Genomic DNA, 23,267 nt, shown 5'->3' with positions numbered 1-23,267 from the left:
ATCACCGACGATGTCGTGACGTAGCCTATTAAAAGGCTGACGCACAACGATTCGAATCATAACTGCCGTAGAAATGGAAGTGACAACATCGCGGTCACACCTTGGCGATCTTGCCAGCGTATGCCGACCTAAAGGCCCGGTCACACCTTGACGTTTTAGCCAACGTATGCCGATTTTTGAATTTTTTTTTCTAAAACGCTGGCACACGTTGAATACGTTATGGGTAAGTTTTGATAACATTGAGAGCACGCTGAAAAACACTGCCATACGTCGTTGTACGCTGGCTTTAAACGTTGTACTTTTCGGTTGTCCTCAAATATTTTCATGCTTGAAATTTCACGACGTATGCCGGCGTATGACTCACACGTTCCGCTACGCTGGCCACAAGTTGTATGCACGGTCTGCGATCGTTGACAGACGTCAACCCATGCTACTTGTAAGTTAATCATAAGTTGAGACACGCAGAGGTAATGTTTAGCGTACCCGAAACTTATTTCTAACCTATGATTAACGTGTAGTTGGCACGTTACGCGATCGTTGCCACACATCGACAGACGTTACTTTTAAGTTACTCATAGGCTGAAAGATGTCGGTATAATGGATCGTCCTTGCGTCAGCGTCCACGGCCACGGCCACGACACTTATTTGCAGCATTCTTCAAACTTTTCTTCGGCATGACGAGGATGTTCACACTTCGATGTCCAGCTTGGCTATGATTCCAATTGTCCATCGGCAGCGTCTATTTAAAATAGTCGAGTTTGAGCGTTTTAACACGTTCAGAACAAACGCTTCAAATTTCAAAACCCCAGCGTCAAAAAACAAAGGCGAGTGACAGCAATTTAAATCGTTCATTGTAAACAATGAAAATAGCTGAGTGGTACCGTTTAAAAGTCGTTGAGTGTAAAAAAAAATCCAATTGTTGAGCGCAAGCGTCTACTTTCAATAGTGGAGATGCAGCCATTTAAATCGTTGAGTGGCAGCCTATGAACCTACCCGTGGACACGCGGACGCAAGGACGATCCATCATAACCCACACCCTCCCCCTCACACTCACCTACTACTGCCAACATGAACAAACTACTACTAATACTGATACTGATACTGTTACTGCTGACATGGACATCGACTCAAAAAGGAACTCGAAAACACTGTTGGGTTCCCCTTTTATGAGCAGCATTTTTATATACCAATTCCCAAAACCGCTGGGAACATGTCTTTATATGGCAGTTGTAAGCTAGAAACACATTCATTTTTTTTTTTTTGTCGACCGGAAGACGTCATTGGAATACGTCTACATACGTCGATGTGTGTTGGGACTACGTAAAGAATTGGTTCAAAGCACGTCAAACATAAGTTAGAAATAAGTTTCGCGTAAAAAAGACATTACCGCGACGTGTTTCGACTTATGAGTAGCCTTTGTGGACGTGTGTAAGCGTCCACATATCGTGTGTAAAACTTATCCCCATCGCATGCGAAACGTGTGTCATACGCCGAGTACGTCGTAAAATTTTGAACATGTTTAAAATTTCTTGACGTACTCTACTTACTACGACGAATGATAGCGTACTTTAGCGTTCTACTCACGGATACCAAACTTACTCATACCGTATTTGACGTGCCCCAACGTTTTAGACACATTTTTCTTAGGTCGGCATCCGCTGGCAAGATCGCCAAGGTGTGACCGCGATGTTGTCACTTCCATTTCTACGGCAGTTATGATTCGAATCGTTGTGCGTCAGCCTTTTAATAGGCTACGCCACGTCATCGTCGGCGATGCGTGCAACGCGCTATGCCGAAGTTAGACTATCGTTGGGCATAGGTTGTGTAGGCCAACAACAGGTTCAGCATTCGTTGGTATAAGTTATCTATAACACAACAAAACGTTCTGTGTCCATTACTAATATGTTATGCATACGACCAACTCGTTATGAATACGTCCGAATCTTAAAAAAAAAACATCAAAAGTTCAACGTCAGCCAGCGTTTTACATACATTTTAATACGTTGCCATCGCTGGCTAAAACGTCAAGGTGTGACCGGGCCTTAAGAAAAATGTGTCTAAAACGTTGGGGCACGTCAAATACGGTATGAGTAAGTTTGGTATACGTGAGTAGAACGCTAAAGTACGCTATCATACGTCGTCGTAAGTAGAGTATGTCAAGAAATTTTAAACATGTTCAAAATTTTTGGACGTACTCGGCGTATGACACACGTTCCGCATGCGATGGGGATAAGTTTTACACACGCTATGTGGATGCTTACACACGTCCACAAACGCTGCTTATAAGCTACTCATAAGTCGAAACACATCGCGGTAATGTCTTTTTTACGCGAAACTTATTTCTAACTTATGTTTGACGTGCTTTGAACCAATTCTTTACGTAGTCCCAACACACATCGACGTATGTAGACGTATTCTAATGACGTCTTCCGGTCGACAAAAAAAAAAAATGAACGTGTTTCGAGCTTATAACTGCCATATAAAGACGTGTTCCCAGCGGTTTTGGGAATTGGTATATAAAAATGGTGTTCATAAAAGGGAACCCAACAGTGTTTTCGAGTCCTTTTTGAGTCGATGTCCATGTCAGCAGTAACAGTATCAGTAACTTTTCATCATTGTTCGAAGTTCTTCGCGGCTAATTTTTTATGGGGCTTTTTCAACAATGAGCTATAGCTTGTTTTTACGATTTAGGTCTATTCATAACGGGTTGGACAAATGCACAATGAACTAATAATGTGCATAGAGCGCTTTGATTACTTATAGATACGATATACCAACGAATAATTATCGTGAAGCCGGCGTTCACAAACTATGCCCAACAATAGCCTAACTTATCCATATCGTGCGGCAGTTTATCTTTGCCGGTAACGTAGGGTTTGCTATTCATAGGCTGCCACTCAACGATTTAAATGGCTGCATCTCCACTGTTGAAAGTAGACACTTGCGCTCAACAATTGGATTTTTTTACACTCAACGACTTTTAAACGGTACCACTCAACTATTTTCATTGTTTACAATGAACGATTTAAATTGCTGTCACTCGCCTTTGTTTTTTGACGCTGGCGCTCGGAAATTTTAATCGCTTCTATTGAACGTGTTAAATCGCTCAAACCCCACTATTGAAAGTAGACGCTTGCGCTCAACAACTCGATTTTTTTTTACACTCAACGACTTTTAAACGGTACCACTCAGCTATTTTCATTGTTTACAATGAACGATTTAAATTGCTGTCACTCGCCTTTGTTTTTTGACGCTGGGGTTTTGAAATTTGAAGCGTTTCTTCTGAATGTGTTAAAACGCTCAAACTCCACTATTTTAAATAGACGCTGCCGCTGGACAATTGGAATCATAGCCAAGCTAGACATCGAAGTGTGAACATCCTCGTCATGCCGAAGAAAAGTTTGAAGAATGCTGCAAATAAGTGTCCTGGCCGTGGCCGTGGACGCTGACGCAAGGACGATCCATTATACCGACGTCTTTCAGCCTATGAGTAACTTAAAAGTAATGTCTGTCTGTGTGGCAACGATCGCGTAACGTGCCAACAACACGTTAATCATAGGTTAGAAATAAGTTTCGGGTACGCTAAACATTACCTCGGCGTGTCTCAACTTATGATTAACTTACAAGTAGCATGTGTTGACGTCTGTCAACGATCGCAGACCGTGCATACAACTTGTGGCCAGCGTAGCGGAACGTGTGAGTCATACGCCGGCATACGTCGTGAAATTTCAAGCATGAAATAATTTGAGGACAACCAAAAAGTACGTTTAAAGCCAACGTACAACGACGTATGGCAGTGTTTTTCAGCGTGCTCTCAATGTTATCAAAACTTACCCATAACGTATTCAACGTGTGCCAGCGTTTTAGAAAAAAAAGATTCAAAAATCGGCATACGTTGGCTAAAACGTCAAGGTGTGACCGGGCCTTTAGATCGGACCAGTGGTTGTCGAGAAACAGCGGACACACACACACACACACACACATTGCTGGAATTATAGATAGATGATGAGCACCCCGGGCATATCTGGCGACGTCACAACATTGAAGAGTGCCTTTCTTTTTTATTTTTTTATTTTTATTTTTTGTATGATGAGCACCCCATTGATTATCTTCAAAAGGGGTGTTTAAATTTACCCAAATACTCAGCTTTCATTCATGCACTCCCTTTGAGTTCCCTTGGTATGCATGCAAAGGTTTGGGCCACGAGGTTTCATGGTTTTGGGGTTATGGAGTAGACACACACACACACACACACACACACACACACACACACACACACACACACACACACACACACACACACACACACACACACACACACATTGCTGGAATTATAGATAGATGATGAGCACCCCGGGCATATCTGGCGACGTCACAACATCGAAGAGTGCCTTTCTTTTTTATTTTGTTATTTTTATTTTTTGTATGATGAGCACCCCATTGATTATCTTCAAAAGGGGTGTTTAAATTTACCCAAATACTCAGCTTTCATTCATGCACTCCCTTTGAGTTCCCTTGGTATGCATGCAAAGGTTTGGGCCACGAGGTTTCATGGTTTTGGGGTTATGGAGTAGACACACACACACACACACACACACACACACACACACACACACACACACACACACACACACACACACACACACACACACACACACACACACACACACACACACACACACACACAGTGACATTTATTATTATTATAGATTGACACTTAATGACTTTTTAATAAAAAAATAAAAAAATTTTGTACATTCTTGACCAACTCTTGGCTTCAAAATGTGTACCATTTGTCACTGGTGCAAACTTGCTCTCCATACGGACATTGTTTTTAAATGTGGGTGATTTGTGGTATTTATTTGCCAACAACAAACATTCTTTGAAATAAAAAGAACTTTTTGCAGCTGTGCTTGTTTGAACTGGTTTTGTTTTTGTTTGACTGGCAATTCCACATTAAAAGTTACAATATAAATCTTTGTACAAGTGATTAGTTCACAAACTAGAAGGGCACTCTGTAGAGCGCATACCTTCGCAACATAATGCCTGATCCTCGAACATATCCGACCCAATACATTTTTTAAAATCTGCTACCTATCGTTTTTGGCCCTATCTCTCAATGGTGAATAATCACTTTGAAATTAAATGTCTCATATCCAGATCCGGATTCGGATCTTCATCAAAATCAATTTGTCGTGGTCACGCACCCAACCTGTCCACCAAGTTTTGTCTGAATCCGTCTTCAACTTTTTGAGATATTTTGCTATATATCATTTTTGGCCCTGTCAATGGTGAATAATCACTTGATTCTAGTAGTCGGATCCGGATCTTCACCAAAATCTTATCAGTTTATCCTTGTCACACACCCAACCTGCCTACCAAATTTCATCCGGATCCGTCCACAATTTTTTGAGCTATCCTGCACACAGACAAACAGAGAAGGGTGAAAACATAACCACCTTCACCTTCATTGGTGGAGGTAATAATGTTGTATATGCAGATTGAAGTACAATTTGAATTTTGGAACTCTGGCAATGCCATTGAGCCTTATTGTAAACTGTATGGGATGGGGTGGAAGCGTTGATTATAATTTTGACTTTGGGCTGAAAATGCAGAAATGGGTAGAACTGGGCTGAAAATGCAGATATGAGTAGAAGGAAAGGATCCCTTTTTATATTATTTTATTTGTAAATTCTGACTAAAAAACAAGTATCAGGTCCCAGCAACACAGTCTCTCCTGGATTCTGGAGAATCTAAAGATTTCAACATGATGAGGACGAAGCACACAGTCTGTAAATCTCACATCACAGAGGCACCGTTGCCCCCTCTGGTCTAGCTCCATCAGATTTCTCAGCCATCCACGATTCCCCAGATTCTCTATGTGGATGCATATGTTCTTTCAGTGAAACCTCCTATTTAAACTCCTAAAATCTCAGCCTTCTGCCTAAATCCACTTTTGTTCCTCCTTTTTTTTTTTTTTCTTCTCCCTTCTGTGGAACTCCTTCCTGAGATGGTTAACTCACATTCTTCCCTCCAGGCCTCAAGCAGTCATTGCACCATCATCTCGTGTCATCTCTCATACCTAACGACCTAACCCAACCTTCATACTTGTAGTTTTTGCTTTTTTCCTCCTCCTCTCTTTTTCCTACTCTCTCTTGTTCGTACTCCTCTCTTTTGTTCCTCCTCCTCCCCTCTTTTTCCCTCTCCTCATACCACAAGTAGACATCAGGGAACAGTTGTCTACCTATTTTTGGAGGGCTGGCTTATTTGTTGGTGTTGGTATTGGGGGATAATAAATTTGAATACTTACAAACACTCATTTTCAGAAAATGGCTTCAAAAATCACATTTATTTATAACTTGCGGAATTTATCCATCCCGTCAAGGACATGTGACGGAATGGAATGGCATTCCATAGGATGCGAAAGCCAGAGAACATCAATCCTGTGATGAATCGTGTAAATGCAGATAACAATTCCATGACTGTCATGCTTCATTTTTTTCCTGAGACCAAGTGATAAATTTAGTTTCTCTCAGAATTTGTTTAGTTTTGTGGAATCGAGTACCAAGTACATGGCTGGCTTCAGTAAAGAAATGATCCAAAAATCTTAAACTATGTTTGATGTAAAAGAAGAATACATACAACATCTATAAACGGATATTGGAGAAAAAAATTGGAAAAACCTCCAAACTTGAAGGAAGACTTTTTGGATCCAGAGAAGAGGTAAGATGCAGTCATTTTCATTGTGTTAAGGACACTTAAAGAAAGAAGGATTCTGTACTGGGAACAAAAGGCTGGTTGATTGCTGGAAAAAAAATAATGAAGATGATTGAGATTGCGTAGAGTCATGTGGCATGAATATAGTTTGCTGAATATAATATATATATATATATATATATATATATATATATATATATATATATATATATATATATATATATATATATTGTTGCGGTTTTCGCGCCCGCCGGCGTGCGGCCGGCCACGTAACTTGAATCGCGGCACGTCGCCCACCGGACGGACAATCCAGTCGTGGCCCTCTCGGACTAACGCCGGGAACCAGTCACGGGTGGACCTTTCGGTCTCACCGCGATCGAGCCAATCAGCCCCCGCGTGGGATAGGGTTGCTCGCCAAATTCGAACTACCTAAGTACCCACGCGGAGGGTAGACCGGGCGATCGCACCTCGCCGCAGGTCGACTTCGGACACGGGCCACTTAAGCGACCCGTTCCGTACTATCAGAATAACCGAGCGGTGTTATCGTCGACCTCGACGGTTCGATTAATTATCGGGCGTATTCAGCCCACTACCAACCCTTTACGTGAAGCAAGATGGGGATTCAATGGGGGAAAAGACGAAGCGAAGCGGGAGAACAGTTCAACAATAAAGCACATTTATTCTCGGCACACGGGAAGCACACAAATACAATTCCACCAAATGCACACAAAAAAAGAAAACACAATTCCATTTACACAAAAAGCAAACATAAAAGTGAAAACACAGTGCAGAGCTAATACCGACTACCGAGCACACGGCAACACTTATACAATTCTACTTCACAGACGGCGCCGACAACACATACCCAAAACCAAGGAAAAGAAATCCCCCAAGAATGGGGTAGGCCTGAGGCCGAGACCGGGTCGGGCCTACCCGTCTGGTGATGAGACGCGGAGCGGCGATGGCCCCGCAACCCGCGGGCCTCGTGGACAGTGCCTGGCAGGGGGTGGGAACGGGGCCCCCTTGGTCGCACTATCTCAGCGCGGGGGAAACAGGAGGGGTTGCTGATGCTCGGGGTATAGAGGATCTTTATTATATGCGACGAGCGTCTCCACCTCGGCCAGGTCGCGCTGTCGGCCTCCCTCGGGTGCAGCTTCCTGCACGACGCGAGCACCCCCTCGTCTGGTGTCGCCGCCTTTCCACAGCTCCGTCCCCTCCGTTCCGACTCCAACGCACACGACGAGCAGCTCCACCGCCCGCGAAGTCTTGACCCTCTGCTTCCGACTCTCCTCTTCTTGACTCTCCGACCCCCGTTCTGCTGACTCCCTCGTTCCGACTCTTCGTTCTTGTTTTCTGCTGACTCTTTGACCGCGTTCTGCTGACTCTGACTCTCTCTGACTGACGAACACCGTCCTTTTATCCCCCCGTAACTTCGCCTTTGACCCCCTCCCTTTGACCTTTCACCTCGCTCCCCATTGGCCCGAGAAAAAGTGAAGGCTTTTTGATCCACAAATTTGCATATATCGATCGTTCTGGAGGCGGGGCCAAATCGCCCCTCGCTCACCGATTGGACGGCAAAAAGTGGGCGTGTGTCGTTTTTGATCCGTTTTTGAAGCAGAAAATCCGTGATTTTGTACACGCTGTTCGACGCGCGTTCTGCATGAGTCCAACACCGGTACCCACAGCGGGGCAAGAACGGTGGCGATGCTACGGTTGTGAGGTGTGCGTGAAGGTCGTGGCGGTTGTGGTGAAGCGGTGGTTGTGGTCGGTGGTTGATGTTGTGGTTGTGATCATGGCGGTTGGTCCAAAATAAAGATAGTAAAAGAAAAATGGCTATCCTGAAGAGTCGCAGCTCGCATAAATGACATGTATTCCCACTAGACAACGGGTTCGGGCCTAACTACACATGTACTTACCGAGATACCTCACCTAAGGGACCTGAATGGTGGTTTGCGAATCTGGTAACCACAACACTACCCCCTTCCCTTTTTACAGACTCGTCCCGAGTCGTCAAATTTTCGTGTGCCATCATGTGTAGTTTTCCCCTAGTACACTTTACCTACGGATCCCTGAGTGCGACATTCATGGTATTCGTGTCCCCAAAATAAATAACCTAAGGGCTGCGTAACTATCTAAACAAACTCACTCACACGGACGACTTAAATAAAATTGCCGGCGCTAAGACATACATGCCGGGGGCGCACTCATATTTACAGTACATCTTAACCTTAACTTGCAAATTTTACACTAAACCATGGCCCAGGATCACTGAACTCTGCAAAAGAAAAGCAGTTAGCAGGGAGCCAGGCTGCCCACATGCAGTCTCTGGCTCAAAACAATGCAGGTGACAGGGAACGTGGCTGGCTGCTCACACGCAGTCCAAGGCCTTCCCTTTTGAACTGAACGCAGTGAACCACAACGGTGCATGGGCTGCACAACGCAGTCTCCGTGCCAGCTCAAGTGGCACACGCAATGAACACAACGAATGGATGCATGAACGGTTTGAACTGAATGCAGTGAACCACAACGGTGCATGGGCTGCACAACGCAGTCTCCGTGCCAGCTCAAGTGGCACACGCAATGAGCACAACGAATGAATGGATGAATGGATGGACGCAAAACACGGTGCACGGGCTGCCACTGCAGGCCCGTGTTGTAGCTGCCAACAGGGCAGTTCTCGCAGCTTGCAAACTGTTGCCTTGATCCTGGCGCACATGGAAATGAACAGGGGGAGGCAAAGCAAAATTGAACGGGGCTGGTGAACGTGGGCAGTGGGCATGGCATGGCAAAGGTAGCAGGCAAACACAGCCCGCAGAAGAACTGGCCGGCGCAGGCCTCGAAGAAAAACAGCCAGCAGATGAACTGGCCGGCACAGGCCTTGCAGCACACAGCTGCCGATGAAGTTGGCCGGCCTCCGCCTTGAAGCAAAACACGGCCAGCCGATGAAGTTGGCCAGCCTTTGCCGTTCAGTGAAGGTTGGTGGAGGGAGTGCGGTGGTGCTGGCCACTTGGAAGGCGGGCTCGGACCTACCTACCTGTCTCCCTCCCACCTATCGCCTTTGCCTGTCACTGTACATACCCACTCCCTTAATTTGTCAAACCCCAATTTAGCCCCAACTTATTTTTTTATTGTTTTTATTTTTACTTCCCCACTATAAATCGTCCCCTAACCCCCTTTATCGTCCTTGTTCGGCTAACCTATCCTGTCACCTAGCCTACTCCCAACCCCTACGTTCCCTTCCCAGAGGGGAACAAGGGAGAGCTAGCGTCCTGTGCCGAGGCCCACCGAAGCCTCAGAATGGCCTCCCCAGAGTTCGGCGATCTCAACACCAAGTGGGTCCAGCGGCCCACAACGACAGCGAGGGGATGGATGGTGCGGAGGGGTACATCTCCTAATCTACCCTAACCATTTAACTGTTAAACTACCCCGGGGCTTTCAACAAGCGCCTCTCGCTTAAACTATTGGTTCTAACAACCCAGATTCCCGTCGCCTGTGTTGGTGTCCTTACAATTTCGGGCCTCGCCCCCCAATTTTCTCTCCGTGCCCTCACACGGTCTCCTGGCTGGGACACGTGGCTCCCTTTGGCAGGCACGACCCTCTGCCGAATCTCCCGCTATGGCACCCCCGGGCACTACACTGCCTCCGAGCCTACCAGCTCCCTAACACCGGGGAGTGCCCCCATGGCACCTCCCCTGAAACGCACACGTGGCAGGCCGGCCTCCCGGGCCCCTTTCCGAGGGTCACCCGTGCCCACAACACTGCCCACGCGGCTAATGGCGCCCCGAGCCCCCGCACCAAGCAGGCGCACCCGTGCCCACTACTCTATCCCGGCCCCCCATGGGCCCTTGGCCTACCACGGCCGACTAGCCTGGTGCCCGGGGTACCCACTCAGCGATACTCACCTTTCGCAGCCACGCTCCCAAGCCCGTCAACAGGGCTCCTGCACCCCTCCAAATGGGTCTCGAGCCTACTTTCCCACCAACAGCAAAACGACCTCCATTTTTCAATTTGACTAACCCAGCTAACTCACTTTACTCTGACCCCGGGGTCCCTTGGGCGGGAGTCACTCCTCCCCCCAATCACTCATCGCACCATGCATTCCCCATTCACTCCACTCACACAGACCCGCTGGCCTCACTCACTCACCAAGTACTCACCTCACAACTCTCCAACTCTTCAACACACACACCGCTGAACTCTGCCATCCTCCTAACTACATCCCCTAACTAACTCGTGCTCCCACGTCGTCCCTTAAACTACAGCACGTTCCATTTAATCTACGTAGCTAAACTACGTCCCCTCTACACATCCACAAGTCTGTCACGGTCTCCAAATAAATCATTTTATTTCCCAACCTAAAGCTCACTAAATCCCTCTACCTAATCCATTCCACGGACTCCATGAGGACTTACCCCTGCCCCATGGAGTCGGTCTAACTAAGCTAACCCTTCCCCCTAACTAGTTTTCATCCTGTGCCCAGGATAAGGGGGTCTTCCACCCCTTTCCCAGGAATCCTGTACACCCGAAAGTGAGGCTTGCTTTTTTTTTTTTTCATGCGCATCACCAGCGCGGCAACTCGCGCTCGCGCACTTTACACCTGCCCGTGACGTCATGCAGCTGCACGTGTTCCTCGTCCCTCCTTGGACGGTACCATCGGCCGGGATACCCCTCCTGCCGGATTCCAACCACACGTGCAGCCATGACGTCACCGTGCGCATATAAAAAAAAAACACAAGCCACACGTCTCGAGGGGTTCCCCACGCGAACACATGTGCCCTGCCCGTTGGAGCTTAACACACACGATCGCGTGGAGAACCCGTCCGGTCCAAATCCATTTACCTGCCTAAACTTTGTCCGTCCGCGGGATCGGCAAATCCACCGCGTGCGTTTCCGGACCGGGACTTCACTCTCGCAAGCGAGCACGTGGTGGTCTCGTGCGTTGCACAGCACGAACCGCGTGCTCACTGCTGGGTGAACCCGGCACGGTCCTCGAAACAACTACAGCCGCTACTCGGCTTTCTCTCCTCTGTCGCCGTCGTCGTCTCCATTCAACCCACGCACACCTGCGTGTCACGACGCACACAGTCCACACCATTAAACTCACACCGGGAGACGCGGCTGCGTGCTCCCGCATGCCAACCGACATCTCCCTCTCATACCGCTCTCTCACACACACGGTCTCCCTTGCATAACCCATACCACTCACACGTGCTGCTCCATTCACTCATGCCTCACTCACACACGCGGGGGCACTCAACCGCGGTTCCTCATCCACACACGGTGCCTCACCCACACACGCGGGGGCACTAACCCGCGGTGCCTCACTCACACACCGTGCCTCATCCACACACGGCGTGCTGGGAAGCACGTACTCCGGCACCATCGCCACCACACCACTCACACGTGGTGCCTCACTCATACTGGCCGTTTCACTCACACACACGGCCTCACTCACACACCGTGCCTCACCCACGCACGGCGTGCTGGGAAGCACGTACTCCGGCACCATCGCCACCACACCACTCACACACGGGGTCGCTTCCACACACGGGGACGCACTCACACCTTGCACCACACACACAGGGACAACCACACTGGGGATTCGTGTCCCCACAAGGGTCTCCGGGGCCTCTATACCCCCCAAGCTCTCCGTGCACCCGTCCACAGCACTCGTCCCCTCAACCTCGCAAAGCACGACCGAACTCACCTGGTCGTGACTCGCCTCAAGGCATACTCCCTCCCCTCGTTCCTGGAGGAGGCCATCCAGCTGCTCACACCGGGTCCCTGCACGCTCCGCGAGCTCACCCCCATTATCCTCCACTACCTCCGTGTGTGTTTGTGCGTCACTTACCCCGTCCTCACCGTGCAGTCTCTCCTCTGTCGTTCCCTTCCCGGCTACCGTCACTGCCAACTCTTCACCCTTTACCTCCCTTGTCTCAACTATTATTATTTCCTTTGTCGTCACCTCGTGTCTCGTCTCACACGTTTTGGTCTCCCCATTTAATTTTTCCCTTTCGGTCATCGTCACGACCCTCGCCCAACACGTTCCAAGAATTATTTTTCACCCGCCTCCACCGCGGGCCTGTCAGCCGTTGCACCCCCACCCAGCTCGTTTGCTCCCACACGTGAAGTCGCCATTCCCAGCTCCCTGGTCACGGCCTTCATGCCCGCCTGCAGGCATCGGCCCATGTTCTGCGTCTCACCCCGCAGCTCTTTCATTTCTTCCCTCATTTGCTGTGTATTCGCATCCATCGTCGTTTTCACTTCATTCATTTGCTTGTTCATTTCGTTTTTCATTTCATTTGTATTTGTATCCATCTTTTCGTTCATGTCTTTCATTTCGTTTTTCATTTCATTTGTATTTGTATCCATCGTCGTTTTCACTTCATTCATTTGTTTGTTCATTGCCGCCAGCATGGCGCATAGCTGGGCCATGTTGGATGCACTCAGCTGAGCCGTTTCGGCAAGGGTTGGGGAAGGGTCTTGGTGGAGAGGGGTGGAGGTGTCATACACCGCGGCCGCTGCCGCACCCACCTCGGGCCCTGGGTTCAGTTGGGCGAGTCCGTGTTCCTGCACAATCAACATTTCCTGCTCGGGGATTCCATCCTGGACCATGGACTCTACATTATTACACATATACATTTCTAATACCCCCGGCTCCCGCTCGCCTTGAGACGCCATCTTGCTTCTCGTGAAGGGTTAATTTGCTCGCTCGTAATTTGGAGGGAATCGGGGGTCGCTTCTCTCACCCCTGGACCGATTCCCGTGAATTTCGCTGGAGACAGGAGAGCCTGTTGTCCCGCTCTCCAATACCAGTGCCGCGAGGAGGGCGATGAATTTGTATCCCACTCCTGACACCAGTGTTGCGGTTTTCGCGCCCGCCGGCGTGCGGCCGGCCACGTAACTTGAATCGCGGCACGTCGCCCACCGGACGGACAATCCAGTCGTGACCCTCTCGGACTAACGCCGGGAACCAGTCACGGGTGGACCTTTCGGTCTCACCGCGATCGAGCCAATCAGCCCCCGCGTGGGATAGGGTTGCTCGCCAAATTCGAACTACCTAAGTACCCACGCGGAGGGTAGACCGGGCGATCGCACCTCGCCGCAGGTCGACTTCGGACACGGGCCACTTAAGCGACCCGTTCCGTACTATCAGAATAACCGAGCGGTGTTATCGTCGACCTCGACGGTTCGATTAATTATCGGGCGTATTCAGCCCACTACCAACCCTTTACGTGAAGCAAGATGGGGATTCAATGGGGGAAAAGACGAAGCGAAGCGGGAGAACAGTTCAACAATAAAGCACATTTATTCTCGGCACACGGGAAGCACACAAATACAATTCCACCAAATGCACACAAAAAAAGAAAACACAATTCCATTTACACAAAAAGCAAACATAAAAGTGAAAACACAGTGCAGAGCTAATACCGACTACCGAGCACACGGCAACACTTATACAATTCTACTTCACAGACGGCGCCGACAACACATACCCAAAACCAAGGAAAAGAAATCCCCCAAGAATGGGGTAGGCCTGAGGCCGAGACCGGGTCGGGCCTACCCGTCTGGTGATGAGACGCGGAGCGGCGATGGCCCCGCAACCCGCGGGCCTCGTGGACAGTGCCTGGCAGGGGGTGGGAACGGGGCCCCCTTGGTCGCACTATCTCAGCGCGGGGGGAAACAGGAGGGGGTTGCTGATGCTCGGGGTATAGAGGATCTTTATTATATGCGACGAGCGTCTCCACCTCGGCCAGGTCGCGCTGTCGGCCTCCCTCGGGTGCAGCTTCCTGCACGACGCGAGCACCCCCTCGTCTGGTGTCGCCGCCTTTCCACAGCTCCGTCCCCTCCGTTCCGACTCCAACGCACACGACGAGCAGCTCCACCGCCCGCGAAGTCTTGACCCTCTGCTTCCGACTCTCCTCTTCTTGACTCTCCGACCCCCGTTCTGCTGACTCCCTCGTTCCGACTCTTCGTTCTTGTTTTCTGCTGACTCTTTGACCGCGTTCTGCTGACTCTGACTCTCTCTGACTGACGAACACCGTCCTTTTATCCCCCCGTAACTTCGCCTTTGACCCCCTCCCTTTGACCTTTCACCTCGCTCCCCATTGGCCCGAGAAAAAGTGGGCGTGAAGGCTTTTTGATCCACAAATTTGCATATATCGATCGTTCTGGAGGCGGGGCCAAATCGCCCCTCGCTCACCGATTGGACGGCAAAAAGTGGGCGTGTGTCGTTTTTGATCTGTTTTTGAAGCAGAAAATCCGTGATTTTGTACACGCTGTTCGACGCGCGTTCTGCATGAGTCCAACACCGGTACCCACAGCGGGGCAAGAACGGTGGCGATGCTACGGTTGTGAGGTGTGCGTGAAGGTCGTGGCGGTTGTGGTGAAGCGGTGGTTGTGGTCGGTGGTTGATGTTGTGGTTGTGATCATGGCGGTTGGTCCAAAATAAAGATAGTAAAAGAAAAACGGCTATCCTGAAGAGTCGCAGCTCGCATAAATGACATGTATTCCCACTAGACAACGGGTTCGGGCCTAACTACACATGTACTTACCGAGATACCTCACCTAAGGGACCTGAATGGTGGTTTGCGAATCTGGTAACCACAACAATATATATATATATATATATATATATATATATATATATATATATATATATATATATATATATATGTATATATATATATATGTATATATATATATATATATATATGTATATATATATATATATATTTATATGTGTTTTCATCATTAATCTTGCATACATGAGTGTGGTGATATGATCACCCCAGTCTGTTAAAGGTTCAGTCTGTTCACTCCAGTGAACAAGATCACCCCAGTCTGTTACTCTTCCTCATGGAGGAATATGTGTGGGTTTTTTTTATTGTTATTTTATTTTTAAATGACGTCCTGGGTGCCTTCGTTCTGACGTCATAATTGCATATGTAGAATGCTACATCCGATCAGTATGAAAATGTTTCAGTGTCATCTAGGAATAAATTGGTCCACAGAAAAAATAATGATGACGTCATCAGTCACGTTATTCAGCAGCCATATTATTAAAAAAAACAAACAAAGGAACCTCAAAAATCTTCTCTGAAATGGCTGAACAGATCGAGGCAAAAATTTACACGCTTGACTTCCTCTCCATGAGGAACAAAACGTTCACACATATGACGTCATAGGGTGCATGCTTTGGAAGCCGTATTGGATTTATCCTAAAACCTATAAAAAATCTTATGCAGAAGGGCTGGACAGATCGAGGGGAAACTTCATACAAATGTTCCCCAAGCCTTGGGGATACCTGGGTAATCATCAATAATTGATGTTACATGGTCCTGGCAGCCATATTGGATTAAACAAAAATTTTAAAGAAATTATTTCTTTTGAACTGCTTCATCGATCAATCTGAAAGTTCACCATTATGATCTACTACCGATGGGGAATATATGCTTTCAATTTCAACTTGATCAGGTGTATGGTCTGGCAGGCAGAATTTTTTTTTTGATTTGGGTTCTTTTTCATTAATTACCTCCGCTACCGAATGTGAATGATATCTCAAATAAGGATATTTGTTTGTTTTACAGGATATCTAAAAAAAGTTGTGGACGCATCCGGATGAAATTTTGTGGACAGGTTGGGTGTGTGACAAGGACGAACTGCTTAGATTTTGATGAAGATCCGGATTCGACGACTAGAATTTTTTGAGTGATTCTTCACCATTGAGAGAGAGTGCCAACAATGATACATAGCATGATATCTCAAAAAGTTGTGGACGGATTCGGATGAAACTTGGTCTGTGACAAGGAAGAATTGATTCGATTTTGGTGAAGATACGGATCCGGATCCAGATTTGATGACTTTTTGAAGTGATTGTTCACTATTGAGAGATAGGGCAAAACAGATGAATAGCATGATATCTCAAAAAGTTGTGGACGGATTCGGATGAAACTTTATTGACAGGTTCGGTGTGTGACAAGGACGAATTGATTTGATTTTGGTGAAGATCCGATTCCGGATCTGGATACGAGAATTATTTAATTTTGAAAGTGATTCTTCACCATTGAGAGATGGAGCCAAAAAGGATATACAGTATAGCATTATATTTCAAAAATGTAATGGGCCCGATATGTTCTCATGGATCAGGCATTGCGTGGGGGAGGTATGCGCTCTACTGAGTGCCCTTCTAATTTTCTTCTATTATTCATTTTTTTCTTTGAATGAGGCTCACTTGGCTGTGCCTGGATGGGTTTGAGGGTGGAGTAGCAGCAGCTGTAATAAACCCGAATCCTATCCAGGTTCCTCCTGATGACTTTGTCTTTGCTTTTTTGTTTGTTTGGGTTCCTTCTGATGACTCCAATGCAGGAGTGTACTACAGTATTTGGTCTTTCATTTGACTTGAATTGCATTTTATTTTAATCCCATTGTGAATTCAGTTTAATAATAATAAACATCATGGGTCTGGGTCAAGTGTCCGTTCAAAGCGGGGTTGCATCAAAGCTGGATGTCTTTGTACTCAGTCATCATTGCCAACAGTTTTAAAGTGACTTCTAGTTATGTCTATTATTAATTGTGTAATACACCAGTACATAAACACCACAGAAAATACACTATACAAAACTACACAAACACCACACAATACAAGTCCTGGTGAGGGTCTGCAATCTCTGATTTCTCTTTTTCTTCTTGTCGTTACTCACACTGCAGCTGTAGGCCGAGCACATGAGCATTGCCATAATCTCGTCTGTATGTTTGTCTGTTTGTCGGCAGAATAACTGGATGATCAGGGCAGTTTGAATGGCCAAATTTGACATGGAGCTTCATGTTGTGAATGGCTAGGAAGTGTTCAACTCCAAGCTCACAAGGGAAATTACTGTAGAACTATATTTATCCACAATATGGCCACTCAACGGTATTGGTTAGTGCACTATGGAGCAGTAATGCATTAAAAGAAAACAACGGTGCAAGTCAGAACCTATCAAAAACATTTTTCTTGTTCTTATTGCTACTTTTTTTTGTTTGTTTCCCCATTCTCACAAACTCTGCGGTAATGTAATCCGTCAAATGCCAGTCAGCTGAGAAAGACCGACACCAAACTTCTTTTTTTGCATGAGTTATCTGCACAATAACAAAGTGTGACTGTTGAAAGTAACTGCCTGATTTGAGCATTTATGAGTCAATGTTTGGAAACATCTTTGTATTGATGAAGGTCACAGGCTGGGTGTAATTTTGGGGGCAGGGGAGGAGGGGTGATTTGAGATTGGGTTTGTGTATTTTGTTTTGCCTTTGAACTATCTTTATGAAGTCGTGAAATCTCCAGAGGGCCTGCAAAAAAACCTGAGACTATGTGAAACGGGTCTCTTTTTCAGGGCCGTTCTATGGAAGATCTGAACCATGGTTTTCAGGCATTGGCGTTGGAAGGACGTGGGATGGGGGAGGTATGTATTGTTGCTGCATTTTTCTTATCACTCCGCTAAGTTTACATATGTTCCCTGGGGTCCTTCGTGACACATCTACTCATTGTGGATTTTTAAAGGTCGTTCTACAAGCTTTGGAAGTTGTTATTAATATTAGTTCAATCCCTGCAATAACGTTGTATTGTGGTGTTATAGGAAATGCTAATCCTGGGCTTTCAAAGCAAGATTGGCTTTACTGATGAGTTTTATTCGTTATACTAAATGCTGGTGAAATTATTAGTCAGTGATTTTTCTTAACCGGGGATAATGGATGGAATTCACAGAATCTGTGATTTGAAATAGGAAACTTAATTTGACACTGGGGGGGGGGGGAGTACGGGATGGAGTAAATTTCCGAATAAAAGTCTCGATTTGTAGAATTGCAGATATATTATTTACGATTGTGTACAACTTATTTCCCACAGAGTAATTACGAAAAGTCGTAAAAAAAAAAAAAAAAACGCGCAATTTTATGTGCAAGGGATACTTACCGACGAGACCTTCTGTATATCATCTATACCTTGAGCGTGAGCACAGTTCAATCCTTTATAATCGTCAAGGAAGCAAGCTTGTACCATTTTAAATGTCTTTGGTTTAATTCTGCCGGCGTTTGAACCTCCGACCTTCCACACTCAGAGCGGATATAAGGGTTGAAATTTGAGGAAAGGTGACACTTGAACCATTATGTCACCAATATAGTGAAGAAACTATTTTTGAAGAAACTTTTTTTCGTTGAAAAATGGTCGAAATACAGATGAGATTGCCATTTTTTTAATGCAAAGAAAATCAAAGGAAACACTTGAAACACAAAGTGAAAACTCTTATGAAGTCCCTTGGTGGCAAATCTGTGGATTATGGTCGATCAAAAGTGACCGTCCTTAACCACTCAGAATAGAAAAGTTATTGAAACGTGCCTGGGAAGTGATGGCAACCCCTCTGGTGTATTTGTATCAATGTGCATGCTGCCATGTCAGCACAATCCTTTGCAGATGAGCATGCATTGATGTAATTTATAATGGAGCATATGTATGTATGTACCGTAAAATTCGGACCATTGAGCGCATCGTTATACAAGCCGCATCCTGCTAAATTTTAAACAAATCTGAAATTTAAACACACACGTCGCACTGGTTTATAAGCCGCAAATGTTGCACAAAAAACCAAGCGCAAAAACGTCCGAAAATTAGCCACAAAAAGTGATCGATCTTGCTTTGAGTCTAATCTGAACAGTACAAACACCCCGACCATCCACTCTCTGTGTGTTAACCCAGTCTTCAAGTTCGTCTTCCAGTTCGGGCCATTGGCATTTCCTACCTCTGAAAGCCTTTGTTGACTTTTTGCAGCGAGAAAGTTCGCCCCTCTGTGAGTTTTGAATTCCTCGTGTGGACCTCTTGTTTCTTCATACCGTACTCTTACCAAATCAATATCTCTCTAAATATATTCTGAGGTCGCAAACTCATCACTGAAGAAAGCAGGGAAACACACAAACAGCCGCGGCGATCAGGGAAGACACCTTGAGTGTGGATTGAACTTTTTCTAGCTCAGCTGTGGTTTACCTCGCTCATTCTACGTTTTTCAAGTTCCGGTTAACAATGCAAGGTAATAAACGTGAATATAAATACCATATAGATAAATAACGACATCAATCCAAGTAAGAAGAATAACCTCTCTGCGATGAGTCAGGAAAATTAATTGACTTTCTGCAGGAAGAGGACTTTTACAGTGAGTTTTGAATTCACGAAGAGTCAAAACCAGTTTTGAAACCTCATGTGAATCTAAACATAGACTGGAGACTGACGACAACAACTTGATTTGGCCTGAACGCGTCATCGGGAAAACCAGCAACATCGGAAAAATCCATAAACAAGCCGCATCGTTATTTTAGCCGCAGAGGTCGAAGTTGAGGGAAAAAGTTGCGGCTAATAGTCCGAATTTTATGGTATGTATGTATGTATGTATGGATATATGTGTGTGTCTCCACTCTTCACCCATTGGTTGGACAGCTGCCCTGACGTCACCCACAATTGTAACCTGAAATACTTAAACTCGAGTACCCAGAAACCCAAAATACCCAAACGACTCCGAGTGCCTAAATGACCCTGAGGACCCAAAAGACCCAAATGACCCTGACCACCCAAAACACTGAAAAGACACAAAAGACCCGAGGACCCCCGAAGACTGAAAATACCCAAAAGACCCAGAGGACGCAAAAGAACTCCGAGAACCCAAAAGACCCAGGGGACCCAAAAGACCCAGGCGACCCAAAAGACCACGTGGACTCAAAATACCTAGAAGACCCAAAGGGACTATGTGGGATCCATTGAAATTCCTCATTATGCAAAATGTTACTTTCGGTCCCTAAACCCCCCTCCCACCCCCGACACACATGCACGCAATCCCAAATCCTCAACCCCCTCCCAACTCTGACTCTGTGCTCCCCTCCACCTTTCTTGAAATCCTCAAACACCCTCTGAACCCAATGTCATCAAAAGCCTCAAACTCCCCTATCCTAACTTTGTCCCCTCTCTGCCCTCCCTCCAAAGCCAACTCTGTCATCCCCTCCCCCTTTCTTATTAAAGTCCTCAACTGCCCCAATCACCAAGTACTTAACCCCGCCCTTCCAACACCAAGTCCTCAAACCCCCCCCCCCTTTCTCAGCATCTCAATCTCCCTCTTCCAAATCCATGCACCCTCACCCCAACTCTCTGTCTTCCCCTCCCCATTTCTTCCTGTTCTTAACAACGTTACACAAAGATACACAGGTAACTTTGGCACAAGAAAAGGCCATTCAGCCTCTCATGTCTGCATTGTTCCTGTCCCAGTTTGTTAAGAATAATGTTTTCGTTTTCGCGTAACGTGACTTTCGTTTTCGCGTAACGTGACTTCAAAGTTTGCAAAAACTGCCCTACCTTCAGGAGGCTATATATTTTCTCGCAGAGATGACCGTCACTCCCGCACGGGGTTAATTTTTGAATTTCCTTCCCGTTTGATCGTCACGTGATCTGGAAGATGGCCAAAAACGCTGATGCGATTCGCAAAGAAGGAAGGAAGGAGAAATGAAATATAAATATAAAACACATTTTTAGCCTTTTTTAGGTCATCTCTTCGAGCATGACCGAATAATATTGGTGTTGAGAGGAGAGGTGACGATCCGTCCGTCCGCCCTCCTTCCACAATGAAGTTGAAGCGGGAGATCTGGTCATAAGTGATCCTGATAAAGGTTTGTGAGACGTACACGATGGTATGACTTTCAAGGTCACCAAAGGTGAAGGTCAAGGTCACGAGGCCTTTGAAGTTACGAAAATGCCGATTTTCAAATTCTATCTCCTCCGCCATTTCTCAAGCGATCTTGAATTTGATTGTGGCATATGAATCTATGGGACAATATCTAAATTTTGATCGGGCCGGATTTTCGATATTCGCTTTCGTTTTCGTGTCACGTGACTTCAAAATTAGCAAAAAATGCGAAAATGCCGATTTTCAAAATCTATCTCCTACATTTCTCAAGCAATCTTGAATTTTATTGTGGCATATGAATCTATGGGACAATATCTAAATTTGGTCAGGCCGGATTTTCGATATTCACTTTCGTTTTCGTGTCACGTGACTTCAGAGTTGGCAAAAAATGCGAAAATGACGATTTTCATGCGAAAATGACGATTTTCAAAATCTATTTCCTCCAACATTTCTCAAGCGATCTTGAATTTGATTGTGGCATATAAATCTATGGGACAATATCTAAATTTTGTCAGGCCGGATTTTTGATATTCGCTTTCGTTTTCGCGTCACGTGACTTCAAAGTTTGCAAAAACTGCCCTACCTTCAGGAGGCTATATATTTTCTCGCAGAGATGACCGTCACTCCCGCACGGGGGTAATTTTATATTTATACATTTTCCACCGAAGGTGCAAAAGTTTCAAAACCCGAAATGTAAACGTCGGCATTTATTTTCAAAATATAATTTCGTGCGCGCACGCCAAAATGCCAAAATGCCAAAATGTCTTTAACCAAACTGCGTAGTAGAACTGCACAGTAGTCCGGTCATGGCGTCTGAGCAGTGGCCAGCGTGGTTCAGATTGACTGTGGTTTCTGGGGCGAAGGTGATTGTTAAGAAGTATGTCGGCGGTATAAATTCGAGTGACTGAATTGGTGATTTAATCACGCAACATCTTGACAACGAATATTCTGGCTGAACGATTGCATCAATTCAGTGCATCAGCAGGGATAATCCGCAGGCTCCTCTCGATTGTGATGATATCTAACATAATCACCGGCGGACATAGGGCTGCAGGCTGTGGGGCGAGGCCACGGATCCTGGATGAGGGGATAAGTGATAAATTATGCTACATGCTTCGGGCTTTCTGATTAATATATCAATGAGTACATTCCATAATTAATGAATTAATAATTAATGAATCTGGCATACAAAATGTTTTTTCATACCTGACATGTTACTTTGTGCAGTGTCATGAAACTTCTGTGGAATTAATAATTAATGAATTTGCTCGCTCTAACGATTTTTCAAACCTCAATATCTCTATAAATACTTGACCAAATTTTCATTCTGAAAGTTGCATTATAATCAGTGAAGAATAATCTACAGGATTATCATAATCTCTGAGAGCTAAGCCTATTTTTTCGTTTGTTTTCTACAACCGGAAGTGAAATGTCCCCAGAGAGTGGACACACCGGAAAACCACGTATTGCACTTACTGGTGATTCTGCTGTTAATCCGGGTACTAAATGAACAATACATATTTATTAATTATGTCATTAATAGTATTATCCTAGTGTATCTCTGTGAACTATTTCAATCTAAACGGTTAGTTTGGACTGTTTCGCGGTTACTTTAACTGAACATTGAGAACTTGTGGTATTATAGAGATGACCGTCACCCCCACACGGGGGTAATTTTCCTTATTGTAATTAACGAACCGGTGTTTGTGTGTTTGTTTGTCACGCTACTCCTACAGTTGTGGGCCAATTACATCCAGACTTGCTACATAGGATTAGCATAACCCCAGTTAGTTTAGAGGGGTGTTTTTATCTTTGCCAGTGATCTTGGGGGAGGGGGTGGAGGCAAATTCTCTT

At 45.9% G+C, this 23,267-nt stretch overlaps 1 protein-coding gene across 4 annotated transcripts in view; it reads left to right on the top strand.

The window, feature by feature from the left end:
• LOC147020112 (pumilio homolog 1-like) overlaps nt 1-23,267 on the top strand; it is a 234,385-nt gene that overhangs the window by 20,802 nt on the left and 190,316 nt on the right. For 3 of the 4 annotated variants that reach the window (XM_085895137.1, XM_085895138.1, XM_085895136.1), the window contains exon 3: nt 18,090-18,158. In XM_085895137.1, coding sequence (XP_085751263.1) covers nt 18,090-18,158 — 69 coding nt within the window. Of the gene's footprint in view, nt 1-18,085; nt 18,159-23,267 lie in introns of those variants that run through there. The other variant, XM_085895139.1, reaches the window with a different exon arrangement.

Source organism: Eptatretus burgeri, chromosome 9 (assembly GCF_056783735.1).
Source record: "Eptatretus burgeri isolate ZD-2024b chromosome 9, Ebu_testis_v1, whole genome shotgun sequence".
In the NCBI taxonomy this organism is placed as follows: Eukaryota; Metazoa; Chordata; class Myxini; order Myxiniformes; family Myxinidae; genus Eptatretus; species Eptatretus burgeri.
The sequence above is the reverse complement of the archived record's forward strand: the minus strand, read 5'-3'. Positions and strand labels throughout refer to the sequence as shown.